Source organism: Poecile atricapillus, chromosome 2, assembly GCF_030490865.1.
Source record: "Poecile atricapillus isolate bPoeAtr1 chromosome 2, bPoeAtr1.hap1, whole genome shotgun sequence".
In the NCBI taxonomy this organism is placed as follows: Eukaryota; Metazoa; Chordata; class Aves; order Passeriformes; family Paridae; genus Poecile; species Poecile atricapillus.
This window is the reverse complement of record NC_081250.1, coordinates 148,683,994-148,706,609: the sequence shown is the minus strand read 5'-3', so window position 1 is coordinate 148,706,609 and position 22,616 is coordinate 148,683,994. Positions and strand designations below refer to the sequence as shown.

The 22,616-nt window shown below is 41.2% G+C and overlaps 1 protein-coding gene across 1 annotated transcript in view; it reads left to right on the top strand.

The window, feature by feature from the left end:
- The window catches only part of COL22A1 (collagen type XXII alpha 1 chain), a 239,702-nt gene that overhangs the window by 66,830 nt on the left and 150,256 nt on the right, over positions 1-22,616 (top strand). The window contains exons 4-5 of the mRNA XM_058833583.1: positions 1,438-1,512; positions 19,330-19,441. Of these exons, the coding sequence (XP_058689566.1) occupies positions 1,438-1,512; positions 19,330-19,441 (187 nt within the window). The remainder of the gene's footprint in view (positions 1-1,437; positions 1,513-19,329; positions 19,442-22,616) is intronic.

Genomic DNA, 22,616 nt, shown 5'->3' with positions numbered 1-22,616 from the left:
CTTCCTAACAATGCAGCCCTGGGTGTGGCAGTGAGACCTGGTGGCTCCTTGGGACTGATGGATGTGCTGCAAGTCCAGCACTCTGCTCCTTTGGGCACACAGAGCTGTGCTAATAACTGGGATGGGAAAGTACCAACCTCGTTTGAGCCTCTGTGAATTATTTTGTGGCTGGAAAGTGACTGGAAAGTGAGCATTGCAATAAACTTCTTTCCCTTGCCAGCTACTTATGTTCATTCCTTAGATGCAGGCAGGGGGAGAGGGGCCAAAAGAAGTCCAGGACATTTGTAAAATAAAGGCAAAAGTGAGGCTACAGTTCTTTAAGAGGTAATAAAAAATTGTCCCTATCTCTACCTGCCCATGTGAAAGGTCCTTTCTACACTTTTTGAAAGTCCCTTTTAATTAGTGGAAGGTGCTATAAGGTCTTCCTGGAGCTTTCCCTTCTCCAGGCTGAACAATCCCAGCTCTCTCAGCCTGTTTTCACAGGAGAGGTGCTCAAGGCCTCAGATTATCTTTATGGCCCTCCTCTGGACCTGCTTTAAAAAGTCCAATATTATACATATCATTATCTGTATTTAATATTGTTATTGTTGTTGTTACTATTGTTGTTGTTTTTGTTATTGTTATAATATTGAACATATACAGACCTGATAGCTCTACTAGTTCTTCTCATTAAACTGATCCCTTGAGCTACCTGTCCCTGTTGTTTACAAGTGTGCAATAACCTATCAATCTGGAAAAAGAAAGCACAAATAAAAGTGATTTCAAAGGTTTGGCAGGAAAGGATTGGGTACATAGACAGTTCTCTGTGGAAAAGCATTTATCTGCAATTGTGTTGACATTAATTGGGAGCATGAGAAATGTCTGACAAAGGCTGGGTATTTTCATTTTTAAAATCTGTGTGTAGGGGTGAATACTCTTCAAAGTTTTAGTCATTTAATTCCACCTTCTGCTTGAACAAACTCAGGGAGGTTTTCCACAGTAGGAGCTGTCCCTTCTGAAAAGTTTGGGCAGCACCCCAATGTCAGCTGGCCTTTCAGAACTTCCCTTCCAGCCAAGCTGAGAGTGGAAGCACATTCTGTATTTTAAGATTTTTTGTGAATTTCATGCAGATTTATGGACAGAAGAAAGACACAAACCCAAAGTGTTGTCCAACTGATGGAAAGGCTCAGTTCATCTATTCTGTCTTCCTGTCTGGACAGGCAGAAAAAAGAGACTCAAAAGCAGACATACTGTACTGAGTCTCTTGTCCATGATGAATTTAGGCTATAGGGGAGAGGAAGGGTATTTAGGATGTGCAGATCCTGGGATGGAATTATTGCTGAGGTGCCACACACAGGTTCTGAACACAACCCAGAAGATCAACCTTTGTTAGTTCTGAAGCTTCCAAAATGATGTGTTTCCTTGGCATAATTTTGTACTGGTTCTTTTGCTTTTCAGATGTCCTGTGTCCAAACGTCCACGTGGAAGGAGACCGGTTCAAACACACCAATGGGGGGACTGATGAGATTCCAGGTAAACAGACACACTTTTCTGCTGTCCCTCTGGGAACTGGAATAGTATAACTGTACATTTCTTGTGTGATGCTCTGATTCATTACACCTTTCCTAGATGGAATTTTCTTATTCCAACAGATGTTCAGTGGTGAAGAAGTGTATTAGAAACTGTGAGGCTTCAAATGAGTTATCTGTTGACAGCCAACACCAAATTAATCACAAACTTGGCATCAAATGGCAATCAAAGGGCACCAAACTAGGCATCAAATGGCATCAAATAAAAAAGCCAGTGGAGCTTAGTGGAGTAGCTAGAGGAGTGCAATAAGTCTTGGAGATCACTTTTTTCTTACCACTGCACATTTAGTGAGTTTTACTGTCCATTTATTTGATCTGTGATTGTTGTGGAAATCCAAGCACAGTGGTAATTACCACTGGAGAAAGGTTTATGTGTGCATTCATATAAATAAAAGATTTTCTGAAGCACTGGTGAGAGATCAAGGGGAAATACAGTCTGGTGATTTCTCTGCTTTTCTGTGAGGTCTGATAAATCTTTTCAGCTAGCTGAAGGACTTAATGTCAGACATTTGTGTGGACTGTGCCTCTCTTCTAGCCTCCCAAGACTGCTTGAGCTGTTGGCAGAGAAAAGATGTCCATCAAGGTTGCATTGGGAATAATTGTGACTGACCCAAGGACATAATTCACTGCAGTGGGCGGCTGAAGGTTCTTCTGCAGCTTGATTATGAGTAGAAATGCTCAGTATTTGACAGCTTTGCTACTCTGTATTTTTTTCATTGGAGGATTTTCACTGCCTGCACAAAATATCAGCTTCAACTGTGCTGTCTGTGGGCAGCTTATTTTGGCTGCAGTCCGATTACATCTGAGCCTGTGATAATGTTGGGTGGTAACATATCTTCTGATCATTAGACCCAAGCAGATTATCCCCAAACACCTATTTTGAACTGCTGTCTCTTGCTCTCCTGAAAGTCCTACTGTCTCTGGGATGGGAAAAATTTAGAGCAACTCAACCCTATTGATTCTGAATGAACCTATCTGCAGTGGAAGCTGCTGCTCAAAATGAGTGGGAGGATTGTGGCCCTTCTCAGATGATCACCTCCTATGTGATTCTTTCCAGAAGAATGGAGCTACAAGTGGATTCCTATTTCCAGTTCATGTTTATCTGAATTTTGATTCAAGTGCTAACTAGTAGACTCTATGTTCTTATTAGACTTTTAAAATATATATTTTGTTGAGCAATCTACAGGACAGGAATCCCAATTCAGATGTGGCTCAAAAGTTTTGGGTAGAGTGATGTTTACAAGCCCATATGCAGTAATATTTATATATATATACATGTATGTAGACAGGCTTTTATATTTATATGTGTGTATATATATATGTAGACACATATATGTAGACACTTAGACTATTCTGTAATATTTTGAGGTATTTTTTCCTTTTATCTTCAAGTCCCACTTCCCTCCTAGGAAAGAAGTCAATATGCAGCATGTTAACATAAAAAATGTCTTTGCTGTCTTAGATCTGTATGTTCAGGTTGGAAATCATCTAGTCCAACCTCCCTCTCAAAATAGGGTCTCCTTTGAAATTTGGCCCATTTTAAAGTTAGATCAGATGTCTCAGGAGCTTGTATAATTGAGTTTCTAGTTTCTCCAAAGATGGATACTTCACAGATGCTCTGGGCAACTGTTCCAGTTTGGTCAGTATAGCAGTGATTCTTTTTTTTTTTTCTTTTTTCCCACTATGTGAGGGAATTCTGTAAGCAGAAATTAATTTTTTTCAACATCTGGTCAAGTTGATCATTCAGGGCTGTCATTTATTTGTCATTATACCTAAGGGATATCTGTTTACTGTAAATGTTTACCATTGCATTCAGTTACTTAACAACAGATTAGTAACAGTATTTAATTAAAAGTGACAACTTTAGTCTCTCACCAACAATACAGAGGATTGTAGAAGGCTCCTGATTGCTCCAATATGGTGGGAAAATTATTTATTTCTCATCTTGTTACTGATGATCAGGAAAATGTGTGCCTCTTTCCTGGAAAAAAATGGAGCAGATAGTCTGGGTCTGGAGATGGATCATATGAGATCAAAGAGCTGTTCCACTCCTTGTATGCTCCTTTTTTACTCCGTAGCATTTTCTGAAGACTCCCAGATCCTGGGTCTGATTCCAACAGAAAAACATTGCCTTCTTCCAGCTAAACTGGAAGATTTCATTTGGCCCGCTGTGCTGTGCTTCCCATTCCAAAGGGATGGGTTGTTCTGAAAGGCTTTTGTGTCCTACCCCAGGGGACAGCACTTCAGCTCTGAGGCACAGCCTGTGTCCTGCTCCCTCGCACTGGAGAGGGAGGCTCAGCCCTGGGATGTCTGGGGTGAGGGGGAGTCTGCTCCTCTGCCACCCTCATACATAACAGGATTTTAAGTTAACACCTGTGCTTTGTGATCCTTGCTCAACAGGCTCCTAACAATGAATTTCAGAACTATATCTTGTACAAACTTGTTTATATGGGCAGAAAGTGCAGTCTTATGGAGTAGAAGTTGCAGTAAATCTCATTTTGGGGCAGGGAAAATGGTATTTAAAATCTTAGATTTAACACCTTTTTCTCTCTCAGAGAGGGACAAGACCTCAGAACTGAGGGTCAGAATGGTAAAAATCTTTCTGAGGATTTTTTAAATTTTCTTTTCTTATATTTTTATTTGGTGAAATGCAGAAGCAGAAGGCACAGACAATTGTTTCACACAAGGCATCACTAATTCCAGCCCTTTCTTGTCCACTCTACTTGCATAGAAGTTATATCATGACCTGCTACATTTAGTTCTGTGTCTGCATAAGTGGATGAATCGAGTCACTCTGTATCAGCAGAAGTAAAAATAGAAGCTAAAACATAAAATGAGCTATAAAAGGAGGAACTCTGTGGGATAAAGTGAAACAGTAGTTTGGCTGAGGTGGGCTAAGATTCATGGGATTTTGTTAAATCAGAGGCTGAGAATAGGAGTGAGGGCAGTGAGGGTGGCTCCATGCAGAATCAAATACCTGCATCACAAAACCCCATCGTGATCTGGAGGAGAGCCAATGCTCTAAACTGGTATTTTCCTTTTAAAAGACAGATGATTTCTTTTCTTTAGACTAACAGGACTAAGTAAATCTCATCTATCTGCTTTTGTTGAGTACTGCATTGAAATTCACTGCTAAAGTGAAAAAGGGTAGAGATTAATAAATGTAAAGTGAGCCAGAAACTGCCTGGCAAGGAGACAATCACGATGTTTCTAGGAAAGGGAGTAACAAGTTAGAGTGTAGGCAGTGATGAAGTCCCTCAGGGTCTAGTTTTAGGTCTAATCTCCTCTGTGAGTTTCCACTCTATGGATTGGGATCAATGGCTCCAAAACCCAGGGATTTTTTTCCAACTAATTTGATCAGTTTAAAAGGCCTGTTTTTGTAAGTATGGATCAATATCAGGAGCATAAACTATGAACTCCTCCTGTGAGAACTGATGAGGTCTGTCAGCAGATGTTTGTATGTCACAGTCCTGTAGAGCTGGGGAAAATGCAAAGGTCATTACTGGAGAAGGTAGAGAAGGGAAAAATTCCTGAAACTGGGCAGGGCTTTTGGTTACTGCTCATCTAGAAAAGTTTGTTCAGACCTCCTTAGCTCAGGAAAGATTGATTCAGCCTTGAGGAGCTCTTAGTGTGTTCAGGAGCCAGAGAGAGGCAATTAAAATCCTGGGTTTGGTTAATCTTGTAGTGTGCAGGTGGAAAGGGGAGATAAATTGCTCTCTGTTAATAGATCAGGAGAACAGCAGGAGGGAGATAGGGGAACCACTCAAGCTGAAGGACAAAGCCAGCAATAGGAAATGATTATCAGCTGTTTTAAGACATACTTTGGAGACATCAGAAGAAGGCTTGAAGCTGTCAGAGATATGAAGCACTGGGACAAGAGGTGAAGTAGTACTAATGGAGACAAACAGTGATGGATAGTCCTGAGTCCTCTCAGAGCAGAGGTTTGTACTCTATGACCCTCTGGTCTCAAAGCATTTAAATAAGAAATCTCCAGCTGTAGTGTTCAGGAAGGGCTGCTACAGTGAAATAGGGTTGCATGAGCAAGAAAATATAGGCAGTTTTACTACTGATAAAATTTTGTCAGTGAAGTGAAGCAGCATCTGCTTAACAGTACATAACATGTGAATTCAGAATATAACACTGTGTTGCTGAATCCATTAGGAATCAACAGGGAATTTTGAAAGAAGGCAAGGACTCTACTTAGAATATCACTTTATCTTCCAGGAAGTCTGATATTTTAAACTAATTCTTAATAATGGTTTAAACAAAGTCCTTAGAGAATTCTCGTGGGCACTGTGTTTCGGTTGGGATTTTTTAAAGAGAAATAAAGACAAAAGAGGGTTTAACTCATCTGCTCTCAAATACTCAATAACACCTCTTATTATGCTCAATTGTAATTTTCATTCCATCAGCATTTAAGAAAGGGTCATGGCCAAGCCAGACAACTCAGTGACAATATTTTGCATCCTGCAGATGTGACCTTTGTGTATTTTTAGGAGCCAGAATATTGCATCAAATCTATGTATGAATGTTATTTAAAATTAATTATACTTCCTGAGGTTTTAGGACTTCACATTTGAATTTGTATTTTAGACTAGAGCTGCTGGACATGGGATTTAGCTGCAGAAATATGGATGACCCCTAGAATTAAGAGTGAGCTGAGTTCTAGTCCTGAATATTACCAGAGGAGATAATACTGGCTGCTGCTTTCAGGGAATTGTGCCATGGAAGAAAAGAAAGGCCTGATGTGATTTCCACAGGGTGTTAAGAAAATAAACCCTGGGGAAGGACAATTGCAACCAGCACATGACATCAAACATCCCATGTAGGAGATGCTTTCTGGGGTGGATGGTCTGAGACATGGCAAAGACCTCTATAATCGAGTTAGGTGTTAGAAGTTTATTTCAGGGCATGGGGGAGAGAGAGAGAGAGAGAGAGAGAGAGAGAGAGAGAGGGAGCCTGCTATGAGCCAGCAGATAGAGCTCAAAGCAGGCTCGAAGGGAAAAATACAAAAGGGGGTAAAATATGAATACATGAGTTCAAGACTTAAGATTGCTAAGAAAGAGAGTAACAGAACAGAAGTGAGAGAGCCGGGGAAAAAGAGCATGTAGAAAGTGTGAGACAAGAAGGCTAAGAGGGCTAAGAGATCTAAGAGAACCAAGAGGGCTAAGAGAGAGCCAAGAGAACGTAGTAAGAGAGTAGCAAGAGAGAGAGTTCTCTTTTACAATTACTTATATAATCTATACATTTGAATATTCTATTCCTTTACTAACCAATCTTTCTAAGTATACTAATACAGTAACATTTGTGTGCAACCTATAGAAATCGCTATTTTTGCATATTTTTAGTTATCTCAGGGTCCTTCAGACCTTTCCTTATAAGGCTGGGGAGAGGGGTCTCAGCTTGGTTTTATTGCAGGAATGTGTTCTGGCATACCAGCCCGGTTTCTTTGAATTATTCAAACCGTGCTGTCATTTGTATTTCTTCCTTAGCCGCTCTGGCTACAGAGTCATATTTATAATTTCTTTCTAATTCTACCTTCCCAACAATCCCACACTGGATGGTGTTAATGGGGCAAGGGAGGAACATGAAAGCCCTGACTTTAACTCCTAAGCAGTTGTACAGGTTGTGTGTGTGAACAACAGCATAAACTTCATCATGGGCTGTACCACAGACTGACACTCAGCATCCAGCTCTCTACCCTGTCTCCAAAACCTCCATGTGAAAATGACCAAAATTTCAGAACATTTATGACCTGTGTGTTTTTCTGTGACTCTATAAAGGGTGTTTGGTCATTTTACGATGAAGGCACTGGTTGTGAAACTAGTCCCCTACAATTACAGACTGCAGTGTCTGTGTTTAGCTGTCAGTGTGTCTCCAGTTCCTGTGGTTTGCAGCACAGGGTTCACATTCCAGAGATGTCAGTGACTCGGTAGCTAATTACAATATCCCTGTGACTATTTATATTTGCCCACTAAAGCACGTGGTAGTATGAGAAAGCTGGAGTGTCCAGGCTGCTGGACCTGCAGAATGAGTGCATTCAACTGATGTCCTTCTGGGGAAAAAGGTGTATTTGTGGTGCCTGTGTGACAGGCATTGTCCTCTCCCTTTGCACTTGGCAGTCTCCTTAGGAAGCCCCAAGAGGCCAGTAAACAGTCCATGAATAACTGCAGAGATTTGTGAGGGATCACTGCCTTGGTTCAGTAGGTGCACAGACACAGTGGTCACCAGCAGAGACTGCCCATGTGCAGTGCTGGTGGAGCCGAATGTTCGTGCAGACACCACCACTCTCCTCTCCATCCTCGGGGTTATGCACACACAGACAGGACTGGAAGCAGCTGTGACATTTGTGAGAGATGGGGCAGAAGGATGAAGTGGCACTGTCACTTTGCTCTCTTGTTTCTCATTGACCCATCACTAGGCGGTGCTAATGGGATAGGGCTCAGGGCTTCTTATTTCCTTCTCCCTCCACATTTTCTCTAGGAAGTCCCCCAGAAAATGTGAAACTGGTCTGAGCTGAATTTGAAACTGGGTTCCTGACATACAGACATCTGGCAATAGCAGTTACAACTCCTGAGAAGCAAATAGGGAAAGCAACAGCTGACCTGTAACTGTAGTCACAGGAGTTATGTGAGTCCTGTGAGCTGGAGAATGGCTGGACTTGTGCTGTGAGGTGGATTTGTCCTCTGGGCTGGTAGATGAGATACCTGCAGTGCAGGTGCCCTTACTGAGGTCCTGTTGGCTTGATTTTAGGAGTCTACATACAAGCCTTGTGAAAATCAGCTGAGGGAAATGGGGGTGTTTAGCCTGGAGAAAAGGAGGCTCAGGAGGGACCTTATTGCTCTCTACAACTCCCTGAGAGGAGGGTGCTGTGAGCTGGGGCTCAGTCTCATGCCAGGTAATAAGTGACCAGACGAAATGGCCTCAAGTTGTACCAGGGGAAGTTTTGTTTGGGTATTAGGGAAAATATCTTCACTGATAGGATGGATCAAGCATTGGAATGGGCTGGCCAGGGAACTGGTGGAATCACCATCCCTGCAAGGATTCTAAAGACATGTAGATGTGGCACCTGGGGACATGGCTTGGTGATGAACCTGGCAGTGTTAGGTTAATGGTTGGACTCAATCTTGGAGATCATTTCAACCTTAATAATTCTGTGATTCTACCATTCTACTGTGCAATAGTTAATCTCAACACTGTGGCCTAGATCACTGCATTTAAAAGGTCTTTGAAGTTTTTCAGAGGTTGACAAATGCTTCACTTGTGTTCAAAGGCATTTTAATATCCAGTAACTCAAAAAACACAACAGGTCAAGCAGGCCAATAATTACCAATAAATTATCTGTGACTTCTAAGCATAACCCCTGCAGTCCTGTGGTCTGGCTCTAACCTGTGCATGCCTGGTGGCCAGACCCACCATTATCCAACCTGGGGACCTTGGTTTCTTTAAGGCTTGTGTGCCAATGAATTTCTCTTTTACAGAAAACTAAAGAATTGGTGAGTGAAAATGTACAGTCATCCCAATGGGGAGTAGGGAGTCACCAAATTGTGCATCAGGATTAGGAGCCTGGAAATACCAGAGCATCCTCTAAAGTATGCACAGCCAGGCTGACACCAACAGAGCTGGGGTGAGTTCTCTGAATTAGAAAAAAACATGTTTTAAATTAGTCTTTTTTCTTAATATGGTCAGAGACATAAGTGTTACACAGGGCCATGGGTCTCAGTGGATTTCTGAGTGAATGACCTGACAACATCAGGTCTGTGCTGGAGCAGATAGCCTGGCTGAACTTCTCAAAATGTCAGGAAACATGGAGAATGAAAGCTGAACTTTAAAATGTTCTTTTGCAAGAAGTAAACTGGTAAAACTGGTAACAGCAGAGCAGTCCCTGTGAAAGCCTTTCACTGGTTTGAGTCTCAGCAGTCACAAATTCTGACATCTGCATTCACTAAGAAGGTTTAACAAGGGTTAATCATGCACTTGAAAGTGGTAGTATTTGCTTTCTCCCAGAAGTTAAACAATCCAGGTAGTTTTCTTATTCCAATGCATTTGAGATTGATGAAAAGGAAATAAATTCAGTTTTGACTGTTCATAGCCCAAGAAGCAGCCAATCCTTTGGCTATAAAAAAGACTAATAGGTTGTCTAACTGTGATATACTTTTAGATATTTCTCAGTCCAAATATTTTAGATTAATTCTCCTTCAGAAACCATCCCATGGATTTTTCATCAGTGCAAGCTCTCTGGTTATTGTGGACCCATGAGAGGAAGAAGGCATATATAGAATCTTAACAAAATACTCCTGATTCTTGGAGTTAAATTAGTCTGTCTGATGAGAATTCTCTCTGATCCCCACTGTGGCGAGATTTTGGGGTAGTGGTACGTCTAATCTGTTTTGTACAGGTCACCTGACATCAGCAACCATGACAGTCTCCTAAAGAATAGCCCCTACCTGCTTTAATGTTATGCCTTGTTCATCACACCTAAAATCAGTGGGAATATTTTTATTTTCATGAACAGTTTATTGCTCGAGTTTTCTTATAGCCCAGACAGCATTACGGGGAGAATCTAGCAGGTCTTAGTAAAATGTTTTTCTTTAAATATATTTACTTACCTTAAAAGTAACACCACTTGCTTGTACCAAGGTCCTCCCTTCCCCACTGCTATGCCAAGGGATGGCTTTTCAGATATGCCATTTTCTGCTTTTCTGGCAGAACACAGAGCACCTTGACACCTGAGGAACTCAAAGGAGGCCTTCAAAATAGAGGAACTAATTAAAACAAGAACCTAATACAAATAGTCTCAGGTAAATTCAGCTGGTGCAAGCCTATCTGGCACACAAAGGACATCAAAGGAGTAATGAACTCCTGTTTAATCTTGTAAATCACTGGAGCAGGAAGGAGCTGAAAGAGGGCCTATGGCACCAAGCCGAGTGTACATTACTGAGAAAATGGAGATGACTTCAACACAAGAAAAGCCTTCAGTAATGAGGCAAAGAGTTCAGTGTCAAAACCAGCTTTCAGTGTGTTCAATATGCCACTTGCAACTGTTTGAAAACTGAAGAGGCAAAATAGTAAGAGAGAAGCAGGGGACAGATATAGATAAACAGAACAATGCATCACATAAAGTGGTGTGTTATTAACATGGGATCAGGTGTTGAAAGGTGCTCCCTCAGAGGCAGCTGCTGTATACATGAATTTATTTCCTGTTTTTACAGCAGGCTGGGGGTTAGATTACAGCAGCCTTTACACAAGGTGGGGTGACTAGAATTGTGTATTCACTTACTTGCTTCTGAGTTTCAATTCTCCCTCATACTGTATCTTTGGCATAATTTTCTTACTGGTTTATATTCGTTTTATCTTTCCTGAAGTGTTATCTTTTCTTTCCTGTGTAAAGATACCAAATGCTGTATTTTTCCCCTCTGTTTTGGCTGAAATTCTAGACTGGTGTTGCTGAAAGAGTGACCCCATATTTCAGTCCAGTGACTGCCTGCTCACCTGCCTCACTGCCTCTGGAAGATGGCTCCTTTTTGAAGTATAACTCCATTGTATACCTCAAGTAAGGTTTCTGCTCCTCATAATCCCAAATGTGGATTGGTGCTTGAGCTAAGATCAAACTCCTTTTTGTGGTCTGCGTGGGACTCTTGTGGCATGTTCCTTTCCTGGGGCCAAGAAAAAGAGGAAATTGTGTCTTCCAGTGCTGTGATGGAGAGTAAGCAAACCAAGATCAGTAAACCAACCAGTGGTTTACTGTGAGGTGGCATCATGAACCAGGGGTAAATCTGTCATACAAATCTTACAAAATTGAGACCATCTAAAATGTGCTATAAGCCACTTTATTGAGTATGACCTAGGAGGTACTAGGCTTGCTGGAAGATATTGCTTTCATGATGGTGCAAGACCTGTTCCATCTGCTTTAGCAAAACCTCATCATTAGCTTAAACTCTTTGCTGCTTTCCCTACTGGAATCTGGGGATCTGGTGAGAAGAAAGTTGGGTCAGCATGAAGTGCTGCTTGAATCCCAACTGGAACATCAGTGGAAAAAAAAAGGCTAATAGCAAGAACCTCTTTAAAGCACTCTTGAGGCCCTTAATGTATAGACTCCGGAAAGTTTTATAGTTCCAAAATTCCCTTGCAAGCTTCTTGTAAAATTTAGCTAACTAATTTTTTTAATGACCTATTCAACCCATTTAGTCATCACTGTAGAGCTTCGTGTAGAGCTTGTGAGTAGCCAATAAATCTCTGGTTTGTTCCTCCAGAGGTGCAGTCCTTAATGTTTTGGGGATAAGTCAGGGAACCACTGCTGACTGATGATGCTGAATCAAACTGTTGGGAGAGCTGAATGTGGTGTGAACTAACCATGAAAAAATAAACTGCTCCTTTTTCCATCTTTGCTGGAGAGGTAGAATACAGTGAAAGAAACAGGACATGAAGACAGAACTCTTATTCTTTGTAAGTCTTTGGAAATAATTTCTGTGACAGCCAGAGCTGGAAAAAAATTTTTTACAAACATTTGCGATGGCACAGGTCTAAACAGTGTGAGCTGCAAGACTCATGCACCTGCTGTTGTGCAATGCATTTTACACTGTGCTGCAGGACATGCTTATCTCTGAATTGGAGAGACATGGATTGGACAGATGGACACTCGTATGAGGAATTGGATGGGTTGGCATTCAAATTGTGGTGGTCAGTGGCATGATGTCCAAGTGGAAGCCAATGGTGAGTGGTGTTCTTGGGGCTGGTATTGGGGCTGATGCTGTTTGACGTTTTTTTAGTGACATGGACAATGGGATTGAGGCACCCTCAGCTTTGTTTGCTGAGCACACCATGCTGTGAGTGCAGTCACACACTGGAAGGAAGGGATGGAATCCAGGGAGTACCTGGAGAGGCTGAAGAGGTGGGGCTGAACCTCACAAAATTCAGCAAGGCCTGAGTACAAGGTCCTACAGGGGAATCAGAGCAATCTCAAGACCAAATCCAGGCAGACAATGTATTGATTGCAGCCTTTGAGGAGAAGGACTTGGGGGTGCTGGTGGATGAGAAGCTCAACATGTCTCAGCCATGAGCACCTGCAACCCAAAAAGCCAGTTGTGTCCTGGGCTGCATCCACAGCACTGTGGGCAGCAGGTTGGGGAAGGGGATTCTGCTCCTTGATTCTGTCCTTGTGAGACCCCATCTGGGGTGCTGCACCAGCTCGGGGGTACCCAACATAAGAAGGACATGGAACTGCTGGAAAAAGTCCAGAGGAGGCCACAAAGATGCTCAGAGAGCTGGAGCACCTCTGCTGTGAAGACAGGCTGAGAGATCTGGGCATGCTCAGCCAGCAGGAGGAAGGGGGCCAGGGACACCTTCTTGAAACTTTCAATACTGAAAGGGGGCTGAGAAGAAATCTGGAGAGAGATATTTTAAAAATGCATGTGGTGATCAGGCAGGGGGAAATGGGTTCAAACAGGAAGAAAGTAGGCTTAGATTAGATGTGGTTGAAGATCCTTTGAGATGAACACTTAAGTGAGATCTTAAAAATATGCTTAAAATCTGGTACTTTTGACAGGGTCCCTTTTCCTGTGGAGGATGGAATGTCAGGAATAGCAAAAATACTGTTGTAGATAATAGCTACTATAACAGTAACAGCAATACATGCTGAATAAAGTAAATGATCTCTCCTTTGGGATTTGGACACTTCTACTTCAGCCCTGAACTGAGACACATCTAGGCTGTCCAGAAATAGCTGCTTTCAGCACAGAGCACTGTGGAAGACAAGGGTGCCAAATGTTTAGGTACAGAAAGAAAAAAAATGACCTCATCTACACTCTGCCTTGACATAACTGATTGATAGATTTATCTCATTAAATACACCTTGTAACCTTATTTTATGGCATGACAGCATATTTTTTTCCTCTTTTTTTCAAGTATATATTAGCACAAAAATTAACTAAGGTAACAAAAACTAGGGCTCCTTACAGTGGCAATAACCTTGCAGATCATACTGGAAGAGTTAAAAGGGACACTGAGGGTGTACAGGCTCTTCCTTGTGGGCACAGAAAATCTGTGAAAAATTTCAAGAGTGCAGAGGTGTTGGACAAGTTCCTGCATTTGCTGAAAGACTCCCAGTATTACTGTTTTCCATAGGAATTCATACACTGAATACGCTGTGGTGTGCAATAAAGCTCAAGTAAAGTAGCATGTAAAGTGAAAGTAGCATGAGCTATTTTATCACAGGATGTACAGATTGCTGTTTTCAGAAGTGTCACTGAGCCAGGAGGTGATGACAACTTCCCTGATCGTGGTCATTGGTGATACTTCATCAGTGCATTGACAAGGTTGATAATTCAACCGGGAGTTTGAGTAAGACCAGAGGAAGGAGCATTTCCTGCAAAAGCTGCTTTGTTTGATATTGGTGCTCATGGCTGGCAATCCACTGTAGTAAATATATTCCAGACACCACACTTGAGGCTGTGATGTCCAGTGCCTTTCCTGACCTCTTTCTCAACCACTTTCCACATTCCTCTCCAGGTTGTTGTCTCATCAAAAACTTTCACAATTAGAAGTAGCCCAGTTGTTCCCCCTGTGAATTTTGGGATCCTTGGGAACACAAAGCAAGAGACTTTTTTTCAGAAAGCTGCTTTGGGTGAAATAAGAAGTCAATGACTTAGTTATGCTTTGAGACACCTTTCCAAATATGCTCACTGCTGTGTTTTCTGGCTATTAAAACTTACATTTTTTGCTCTCTCTTTCTGGTCTTCTTGGGTTTTTTTGCCCTGAAGACAGGAGAGTCAGGAAAATCTCAACCTGCACAACATCTTCCACCATGCTGCTAATATCAGATCCTTAATGGACTCAGGCAGAAATACAGCCCATATTCAGGGCAACCAACCATGGCCCCTTTAGTCAGGTCTTCAGATAATAAACTTGAAACAAACGTTGTAGGACCACAGGATGAGTACAGAGCTCTTGGATCACCCTTTGGCCACGCTTTAAGGTTTTGGGTGCACTATGGACATTTGTCCTGTAAAAGAGAATCTGGCTGCATGTTACAGGTAGATGATGTATAAATTGTCCAGTGCCAAGCTCTGCCATGTTCTCCCTGCAACAGAAAGATGTGGGTGTGTTTTCTGGTTCTGGAAAACAGGCTCCTTCCTGTAAGGGGGTTATAACTCTCAAGTAGTGAGACATTCGGCTGATTTGATCAGCAGGGCAGTGCATAAGAAATTACTTTTCAAGCCAAGTATGCTGTCACAAATCTGAGCTTCTCTTTCAGCTCACTGTTTTAATTTTAATATGGACTAGGGTCTGCTGGCTTTCAGGAGATGTAATCATGTTAGAGGGTTTCAGTGGCCCCATATTGTTTTAGAAGCTCTAATGAAGTAAGAGGCTTAAGATCAAAGAGCATCTTATTAAATGCCATGTTTATGGCATTACTGATTAAGCAGTTTATGAGCCAATTGGAAAACCACATCTGCCCTGCTACAGAAAAATCCACCTTTTAAATCAAAGCAGCTGAGAACAGGAAAGTCCTGCCCTTTCACCCTGTGCTTGGGCATGGTGCAAGAGGTAACAGCATCTTTGCTAATTTAGGCAGGTCTGTTCTTTCCCCTTCACTTGTAGACAGGACTGGGAAGTTACACATGGCATCTCATTTTCCACATGCCACTGACAATATGGAGCCTTCTTGGTGGTGGGAAAACCAAAGAACAGAGTATTTCTGCTGTAATTCCAGCACAGAAATGCTGTGGGACACATTTAACTCTTTGGGGAAAGATCTCATTGAGCAGTTTTTACTGCAGTGTTAGTGAACAAACACTGCCAGATGAAATGTCCTGGTCAGGTGTTGCAGAAATGATTACAGCATTGCTTATTTTTTACATTAATATTGTAATTCAAGACTAAAAGATCAAAATTAAACATTTCATGCTGTCTCCCTCACAATCGTAGTTCTATTCCTAAAGTCAAGGGAACATAATCCATGCAAAGGACTTCCAGGCACATGAAGTAGGCAAAATTATAGTAATAACAGTAGTAATATTAGTACTAACAGTAGTAATACTACTAGTAATGGTAATAGTGATGTTAATAATATATTTGCTCGTCCTTCAGCTGGAACAATCTTAGAGGTTCCTTTAATTCACAAATTCATTTGGAGGTTTGACTAGGTGTTTGCTGAACAGTTTCACTTGGGTAATCTGCCTTGAGTACTTTCTCAGCTCTAATAACAACATTTTGGGTGTATTTGTTTGTTTGTTTGTTCTTCAGAAGGATTTTGAAAATCACTGCTGGTTAATCAAGCTGAATTTAAAAATCTGCAACCTTTATGCAATTCTGATGGCAAATAAGGCAATGTGAATGTAATTTATGTGGGATTTGTTAGCATTTTTGTCCTCTTTACCTCTGCTTTACTCCCTGCACAAAATGGATAAAATTCCCTGTAAGCAGAATACATCCCAGACAACTTCAGTACTCTGAAAATTCCTGTCTGTCTGGGCTCCCTTTCTGCTGAAAGGAGGAGGCACTCCAGGTAGGGGTTCAGCCTCTCTGTTAGATGAGTTGTCTTAACAGCTCCCAAATTTCTCTGCTGACTCACAAGGAAATTGAGGAAACCTGCATCCATCATATGTCTCCTTTTCAGATAGCTAAAATTAGGTGAGATGCATCTCATTCGTGGCAGAGTTCTTAATTTTTTTAGTGCATGGCCTAATGACAAATTTTCTGTAATTCTATTGAAATTTTTCAGCTACCAAAGCGTCCCTTACCTTAAAGGGTTTGGTTCTAAATGGAGTATCTGAGAGTGGAGGTTATCTCAGCAGTTGGGCAATATTTAAATTTGGCACAGAATGAATTGATAGTGTGATTAAAATACAAAACCCTTTTCTTTTGAGTGTGGACTCTGACATACCTAAGGACTTAACTTTTGCCTGGATCTACATTACATCTTTCAAAGAGCCATCCTCATTCATAAATTAATTAAAAATAGAGAAATCAATTTTTAATTTGCCAATCCATAGTTTGAACAAAAGAAAATCCTATTATGATTTAATTTTGTGCTTTATTCAATCCTAAATGTAAATGGGATTATGTTGTGAGAGCGTGACTTATTATCATTACACCAAATCCTGTTTGCAAAATACTTTTGATAGTTTTGATAGCCATGTTTATTTTTCATGGTGTTATTTAGGCTTTTAAAAGTGCATTTTGATAGGAAACTCAAGAAAAAAAGAAGAGATTGATTGAATCTGACTCTTGTTACCACTGCAAAAGCATTCCAGTGTGCACAGCTTCAGAGCTGCTCATGATGTGAATGTTCATTGGAGTTGCTTTGGGTCTGAGCTAATGATGGGAAAACTTGGCAGGAACTTCTTGTCAGTTTACCTTGCAGCTGTGCATTTTTAGCAAGGGAGTGTTACAAGACCTGTGAAGTGAGCAGGATTTCACAGCTTGAGGCCTCTGGTGACTGGACATCAGGATGTCACCTGGGCAGCATTTCAGCCTTCACCATCCACAGCTCCTCTCCTGTGAATGGTGAACAATTTCCTTTCCCAGTCAGAGTGGTCCCTTCCAGCCAGCAGCACTCAATTATTCCTCAGTTCCTGTGCTTGGTGTGGATGAGGGATATGTGCTGCGTGGTGGAACAGCTGTATGGACAAGTCACAGCGTTGTTTGTGACAGGCAGGAGGGAGCTCTCATGTTCTGGTGGGGTCTGTTTACCCTGATTTATAGCTGCAATCGTGGCTGACTGCAGTGTGTCACAGGGGTGCATCACTGGAGTTGCTGCAGAGGTGATTATGAGGTGCAGCCATGAGGCCCTGGAGCACTTTAACTGCTTTATTTGCCCTCCCAAATGTCCAGTAATAGCTGAAAATAGAGTGGACAAAAAGGAAAAGCTGTTGACAGCCAGAAAAGTTACTGTAATACTAAAGACCTCAACTTGGCACCAGACAGCCATTTCTGTCTCTGCAAACAATTAAGATTATATTTCCTTAGAAGAATCAATTTCTTCAGAAAGAGGTCCAGAAAATGATGGAAGCTCTAAATTTTATTTGCTTTTTGCTATTTTGATTTGCCTAGGTACAGGCCCACACAAGCTTTTGCACTGGTGGGAAAAATAATAGATATAAATATATTTACTCATCTAATATGAATAATAATATCATTAGGTTGGTGCCTTTTCCTCTTGAAGCTGTTTTTAAGCTCTGCAGTACCTTTCAGCCTGAAAGGCTCAGGAGGACAACTAAGAAATCCAAGAATCTTCAGGCTTAATTTCATCATATAAAAATGTTTATCTCTCCTAGAAAAGTTTTAAGAGCTCACTAACTGAACAAAGTTGAAAGAACTGCCATAGTTTAAAAGCAATTTATCCAAATAAGCTACACTTATGTCACCAGGTTTGTGCACTGGAATTACAAAAGCAGGAGTTAATATGTGTAATTGTGCATGTGTGACAGGGAGAATATGTTGGAATAGCCTGAATAAAATTAAACATATATTCTCTGCTCAGTTTCTCACTGCCTTTTACAGTGCCTTTGCCTCTAACTTCACAGTGTGTTTGGTTCTGGGAGTGGCTGACAGTTTGGATTTGCACCCTGTGGAGACAGTTTGGAGCTAAAAGCAGGATGTTTGCATCCACAGAGCTCTGCACCTCCAGGAACTTGATGCCTTCGTGGCAGCATTGTACCCCCACTGTCCCTCACAGGGTTAAGCAGCTGGGATATCATGTCACAAAATCCTGTGTTCCTTGTGGCTGGGACCATGCTGATGCTGGAGCTGTGTAGACTCACCTGTGGGCTAAGCTTTAAGCTTAAAACTGAGCTAAATCTTTAGCTTAAGATTGAGCTAAAAATACCGTGTTAGAACAAAGCTTTAGGCAACTGTCTTCTGCCAAGATTAACAGCTCATGATTATGATAAGTTGATTGGACTAAGTTGTATTAAAATGATATGAAAAGTGTATGTGGTCAAGTAGTTTTCCTGGACCATTGGAGGGGATAAACAGTGGAGGTCCATGAAAAAGATGAGAGGGTGGAACACCTCTGCTGTGAAGAAATTTCAAAGAAGTTGGGGATGTTCAGTCTGGAGAAACAAAGGTTCCAGGGGGAATTTATCATGGCCTTTCAGTATATGAAAGGGTCGTGCAAGAAAGAAAGAGACCTTTTATCAAGGACCATAGTAACAGGACAAGGGTCAACTGTTTTAAACTGAAAGAGGGTAGATTTAGATTGGAGATAAAGAATCAAATTTTTACAGTGAGGGTGGGGAGATAGCCAGGTTGCCCAGAGAAGCTGAGGAAGCCCCATTCCTGGAAGTGTTCAAGACCAGGCTGGATGGGACCTTGAGATGCCTCATCTAGGGGAAGGTGTCCTTGCCCATGTCAGAGGGGTTGGAAATAGGTGATCTTTGAACGTTCTTTCCCACACAAAACATTCTGTATTTTCTCTTATTCTATGAATAAATGTTGCAATCTGCACCTCTGAATTTTTCTGCATGTCAGTTAATGAATTATGCAGCATTTTCGGGATGTTGTGGCAATGCAAAAATTAGCTACTGATTTCTGGAAAACTCTGTTCAAACCTATGTGACAGCTTGAACTTAAGCTTGGTTTTGAATTTTTTGGGCTGAGAGGATTAGATCATATCAGAATTCCATTCTGGCTTTTCCCAACAAGAGCAAGGGTCATTTCTGAAGTGCTGTTTGTAGGCTAAGAGATCCGTGTAAGTATAATTAATGGCATGTCCCACTGCCTGATTAATGTCTTTTATTTATATTTCTGTAACGGATAGGATTTGATCTGATGGATTCATTCAGTGTGAAGCAGATTTTTGGAATGAAAGAAGATGGGATTCAGAGTGCTTATGTACGGCTTGGAAGCTTTCCCGTTGTTCAGAAAACTGAGTGAGTATTCTGGGTTTTCACTTTATTTTCATCTGAACCTCTACCTTACATTATTTGGTTCCTTCAGGCAAACTTTGTAGTAGTTATCTGGTACCTACAGGTATATTTCTGCTCTGAGCAGCTGTTTCAGTTCAGCTGGCACAGAATATCCACAGTGTGGTCAGGAGTCTCAGCAGTAACTACAGGCTCCATCCTGGCAGAATATGAGTTGTGTTTGCTGTATCTCAGTGGTTCTGAGGAGCAGTATCAACACATTCACAAGACAACTTAGGCCTACATAAATAGCTTCTAAAGGGAATATTTGGTAGCACTCCCACTGAGATAGAAAATTGCTAAACACAAGAGACCACTTTCTGGTAGGTGCTGTGATCACTTAGCAAATATGGATTCTGGCCTTGTAGAAGAATGAGGTTTTTAATCCTGTGTCAATATGGATTCAGTCCTCAGAGTCTTTTGTGACCCAAGGCTGACACTTGTGTTGCAGTCTATCACAAGTGTTTCTTTGGGTTGTCACTTGAGCCCTGCTAGCATTAGTCTTGAAAAGAGTGAGTGCATAATTTCACTGAGTAACTTTGAGCCATAGATTGTATTGTCATCATTAACATTTTTGCAGTAAATTTCTCAGTGCTAGTTTGAACTTCAGCTTAAAAAAAAAATCAATAATGCTTCTTTTCCTTCTTATGGATGAGGACTGTTATTTTTTATTCTGTTTTTAGCTCTTTTTCTCAGCTCACTGTATTTTTAAGATTATCCTATGAATTACATTTGCTTGATTTCACAATATTTTTTTTTCATCTTGGAACCAACAGGTTTGATGTGCTCTTTTTCTCTCCCCCTGTTTCTCCATGTCAATACTATATATATATATATATGTGTGTGTGTGTGTGTGTATACAAATATATATGTGTATATATATATACACACTGAGAGGAAAACTGTTTTCTCTAGAGTCCATAAATGATATCAAGTCTAAGGGTAAATAGAGTCATGATCAGTGATCTGATTCAACACAGCCAGCTAAAGACATTTTAGGTTTGGTATATGTATAAGTGGATGGGAATAAACCATAAACCAGTTTCACTTGGATGGGAAGAAACCTATTTAATTTGTCTCACTGTGATCTCTGGGTTCTGGGTGATACTATGACAAATAGAGCAATTTTTGGAGTATAAGCAGAAACTGCCAAGTATGAGCTGATAACCTTCGTATCATACAGCTCAGTCACCACTGCTGCTGTGTCCAGCCTTATTTTCCAAAATTCAGTAGGTAGAAATGGAGTGAATGGAAGTTTGAAGATCTGTGAAGCAAGTGTAATGGTGAGAAATCCAAGAACTGCAGTGTAGACAGGTAAAATTGAGAAGCAGCCAACAACTGAAGGGATCATTCTCTGTAAGAACCTCTGGGAAATCAAAGTTTGGTAAGGGTTCTTTAAAAAAGGGTCATGGTAGACTTAAAGTCAGTGGGTACTTGACATCAAAAACCAGCAGGGGAGAAAGGCATGCTTTTAAGGATGAATCTAATTAATCACTGAAGAAAGTTAGCACAGATCACAGAGAGTTGTCTATATGAATCCCTGTTTCAAAGTAAGGGGTGAAGAACTTTGTTGTTGTTGTTTCTGTTGTTGTTTTCTCAGAAAGACTGAGGAAGTGAAGCCAGACCAACCAGCTATAACAGCTTTCCATCTGCTCAGATTACATCCATTTATTTGTTGTTGCTGTTGCCCTTAAAATAAGCAGAATATTTTATTACCCAGGACAATTAGAAGTAAAACATCCTTAATTAGTAGATTGAAATGAATAAAATTCTTTTTCAATGATTCTGAAACATGGAATTCAAGGAGGATCCACATTTTCATCCTTTTGTATTGTAACTTCCACACTCCTGTGGTTTGGGAATGAACTCAAATGGATATAAAACCATGGAAGGTGTTTGCATATTTGGTTCATTTTAGCATTTGTATGCCAGGACTCTGAGATGCTACATATAGGGTCATTGCTCATAGAAAATGAAATCTTGTAAAGCTGAGCAAAACAGATAACTGGAATAATAAACCAAACAAAAACATCTGTTGTGGCTCACAGATAACCTCCAGCAATGTTTAGCAACTGCTAGCAACAGCTCATAATTAGATACAAAATCATTAACTGAGTAATATATGTAATTCACTTTATTATCTGCTTAAAGGATTTGTATTCTTTTATACAAGCAATAGTACTTTTATGAAGTGCCAGATTAGCTGTCTGGGAAACATGCCTACTCATCTTCAGATCTGTAACCTGCAACTATGAACTTTCTTCCTTTTTGTGGTGGGGCATCCTCTGTGAGCAAACAAACCCAGCAGCCAGAGCTTGGCTTCAGTCAAGGACCTGACAGGACAGGTCAGTGCAGTTCAGTCAGGACCTGATCACTGAGGGACTCACAGGTCTCTGTAGCTGTCTGAGGACTGGCCCCAAAATCTGGCTGGTGGTTTTCCCCACTCCTCATGTAAATGGAGCTGTCCTACTGCTTGTTCATGGCTCCTCAGTGGATCTTGTGACCAAAACTGTGCTGCAGAGTTCTGATTTTGGATGCTCAGGCTAGTTTCTCATTACTGGTGTCTTGCCTAATGCCAAGATTTTGTCTCACTCTTTTGTTCTGTCATCTATCTGCATCTCCTAGTCATGACTCCAGAGCCTTCCTACTGACCACGTCCATCCCCAGTTTTCTCTTGCCTGGTCTGGTTCCAGCCTGACTTGATCATGATCTTGGCTCCCACCTCACAGAATTACCTGATGCTTGGCCAAGCTTCTGGCCATGGTGTCTTTGCTCTTTATATTGGCACAGTGTTGTACCAATACAGAGTGTTGGGTTGTTTAGGGCATGATACTTTGATGTGTTTTTCTGGGGACTGTGTCTCCTGACATCAGCTTTGACTTCAGTCACCTGCCTTAGGTTTCTCCATGATCTCCTGCCCTGGTCTCATCATTTGTCCCTTTCCAAGAGAAGAAATTGTTCAAAAAGCCCCTGAAAACTCCCACACTGAACATGGAACCTGTTGAAAGCTTCCTTTTTTCTTATTTTTCCCAAACAAATATTTCATATTAAGAAGAGCAGAGACAAAAATCTTGTTCAGCTTAGAGAAGGGAAGACTCAGTGAGGGATGATCTTACCCATGTGTATAAATATCTGATGGGGA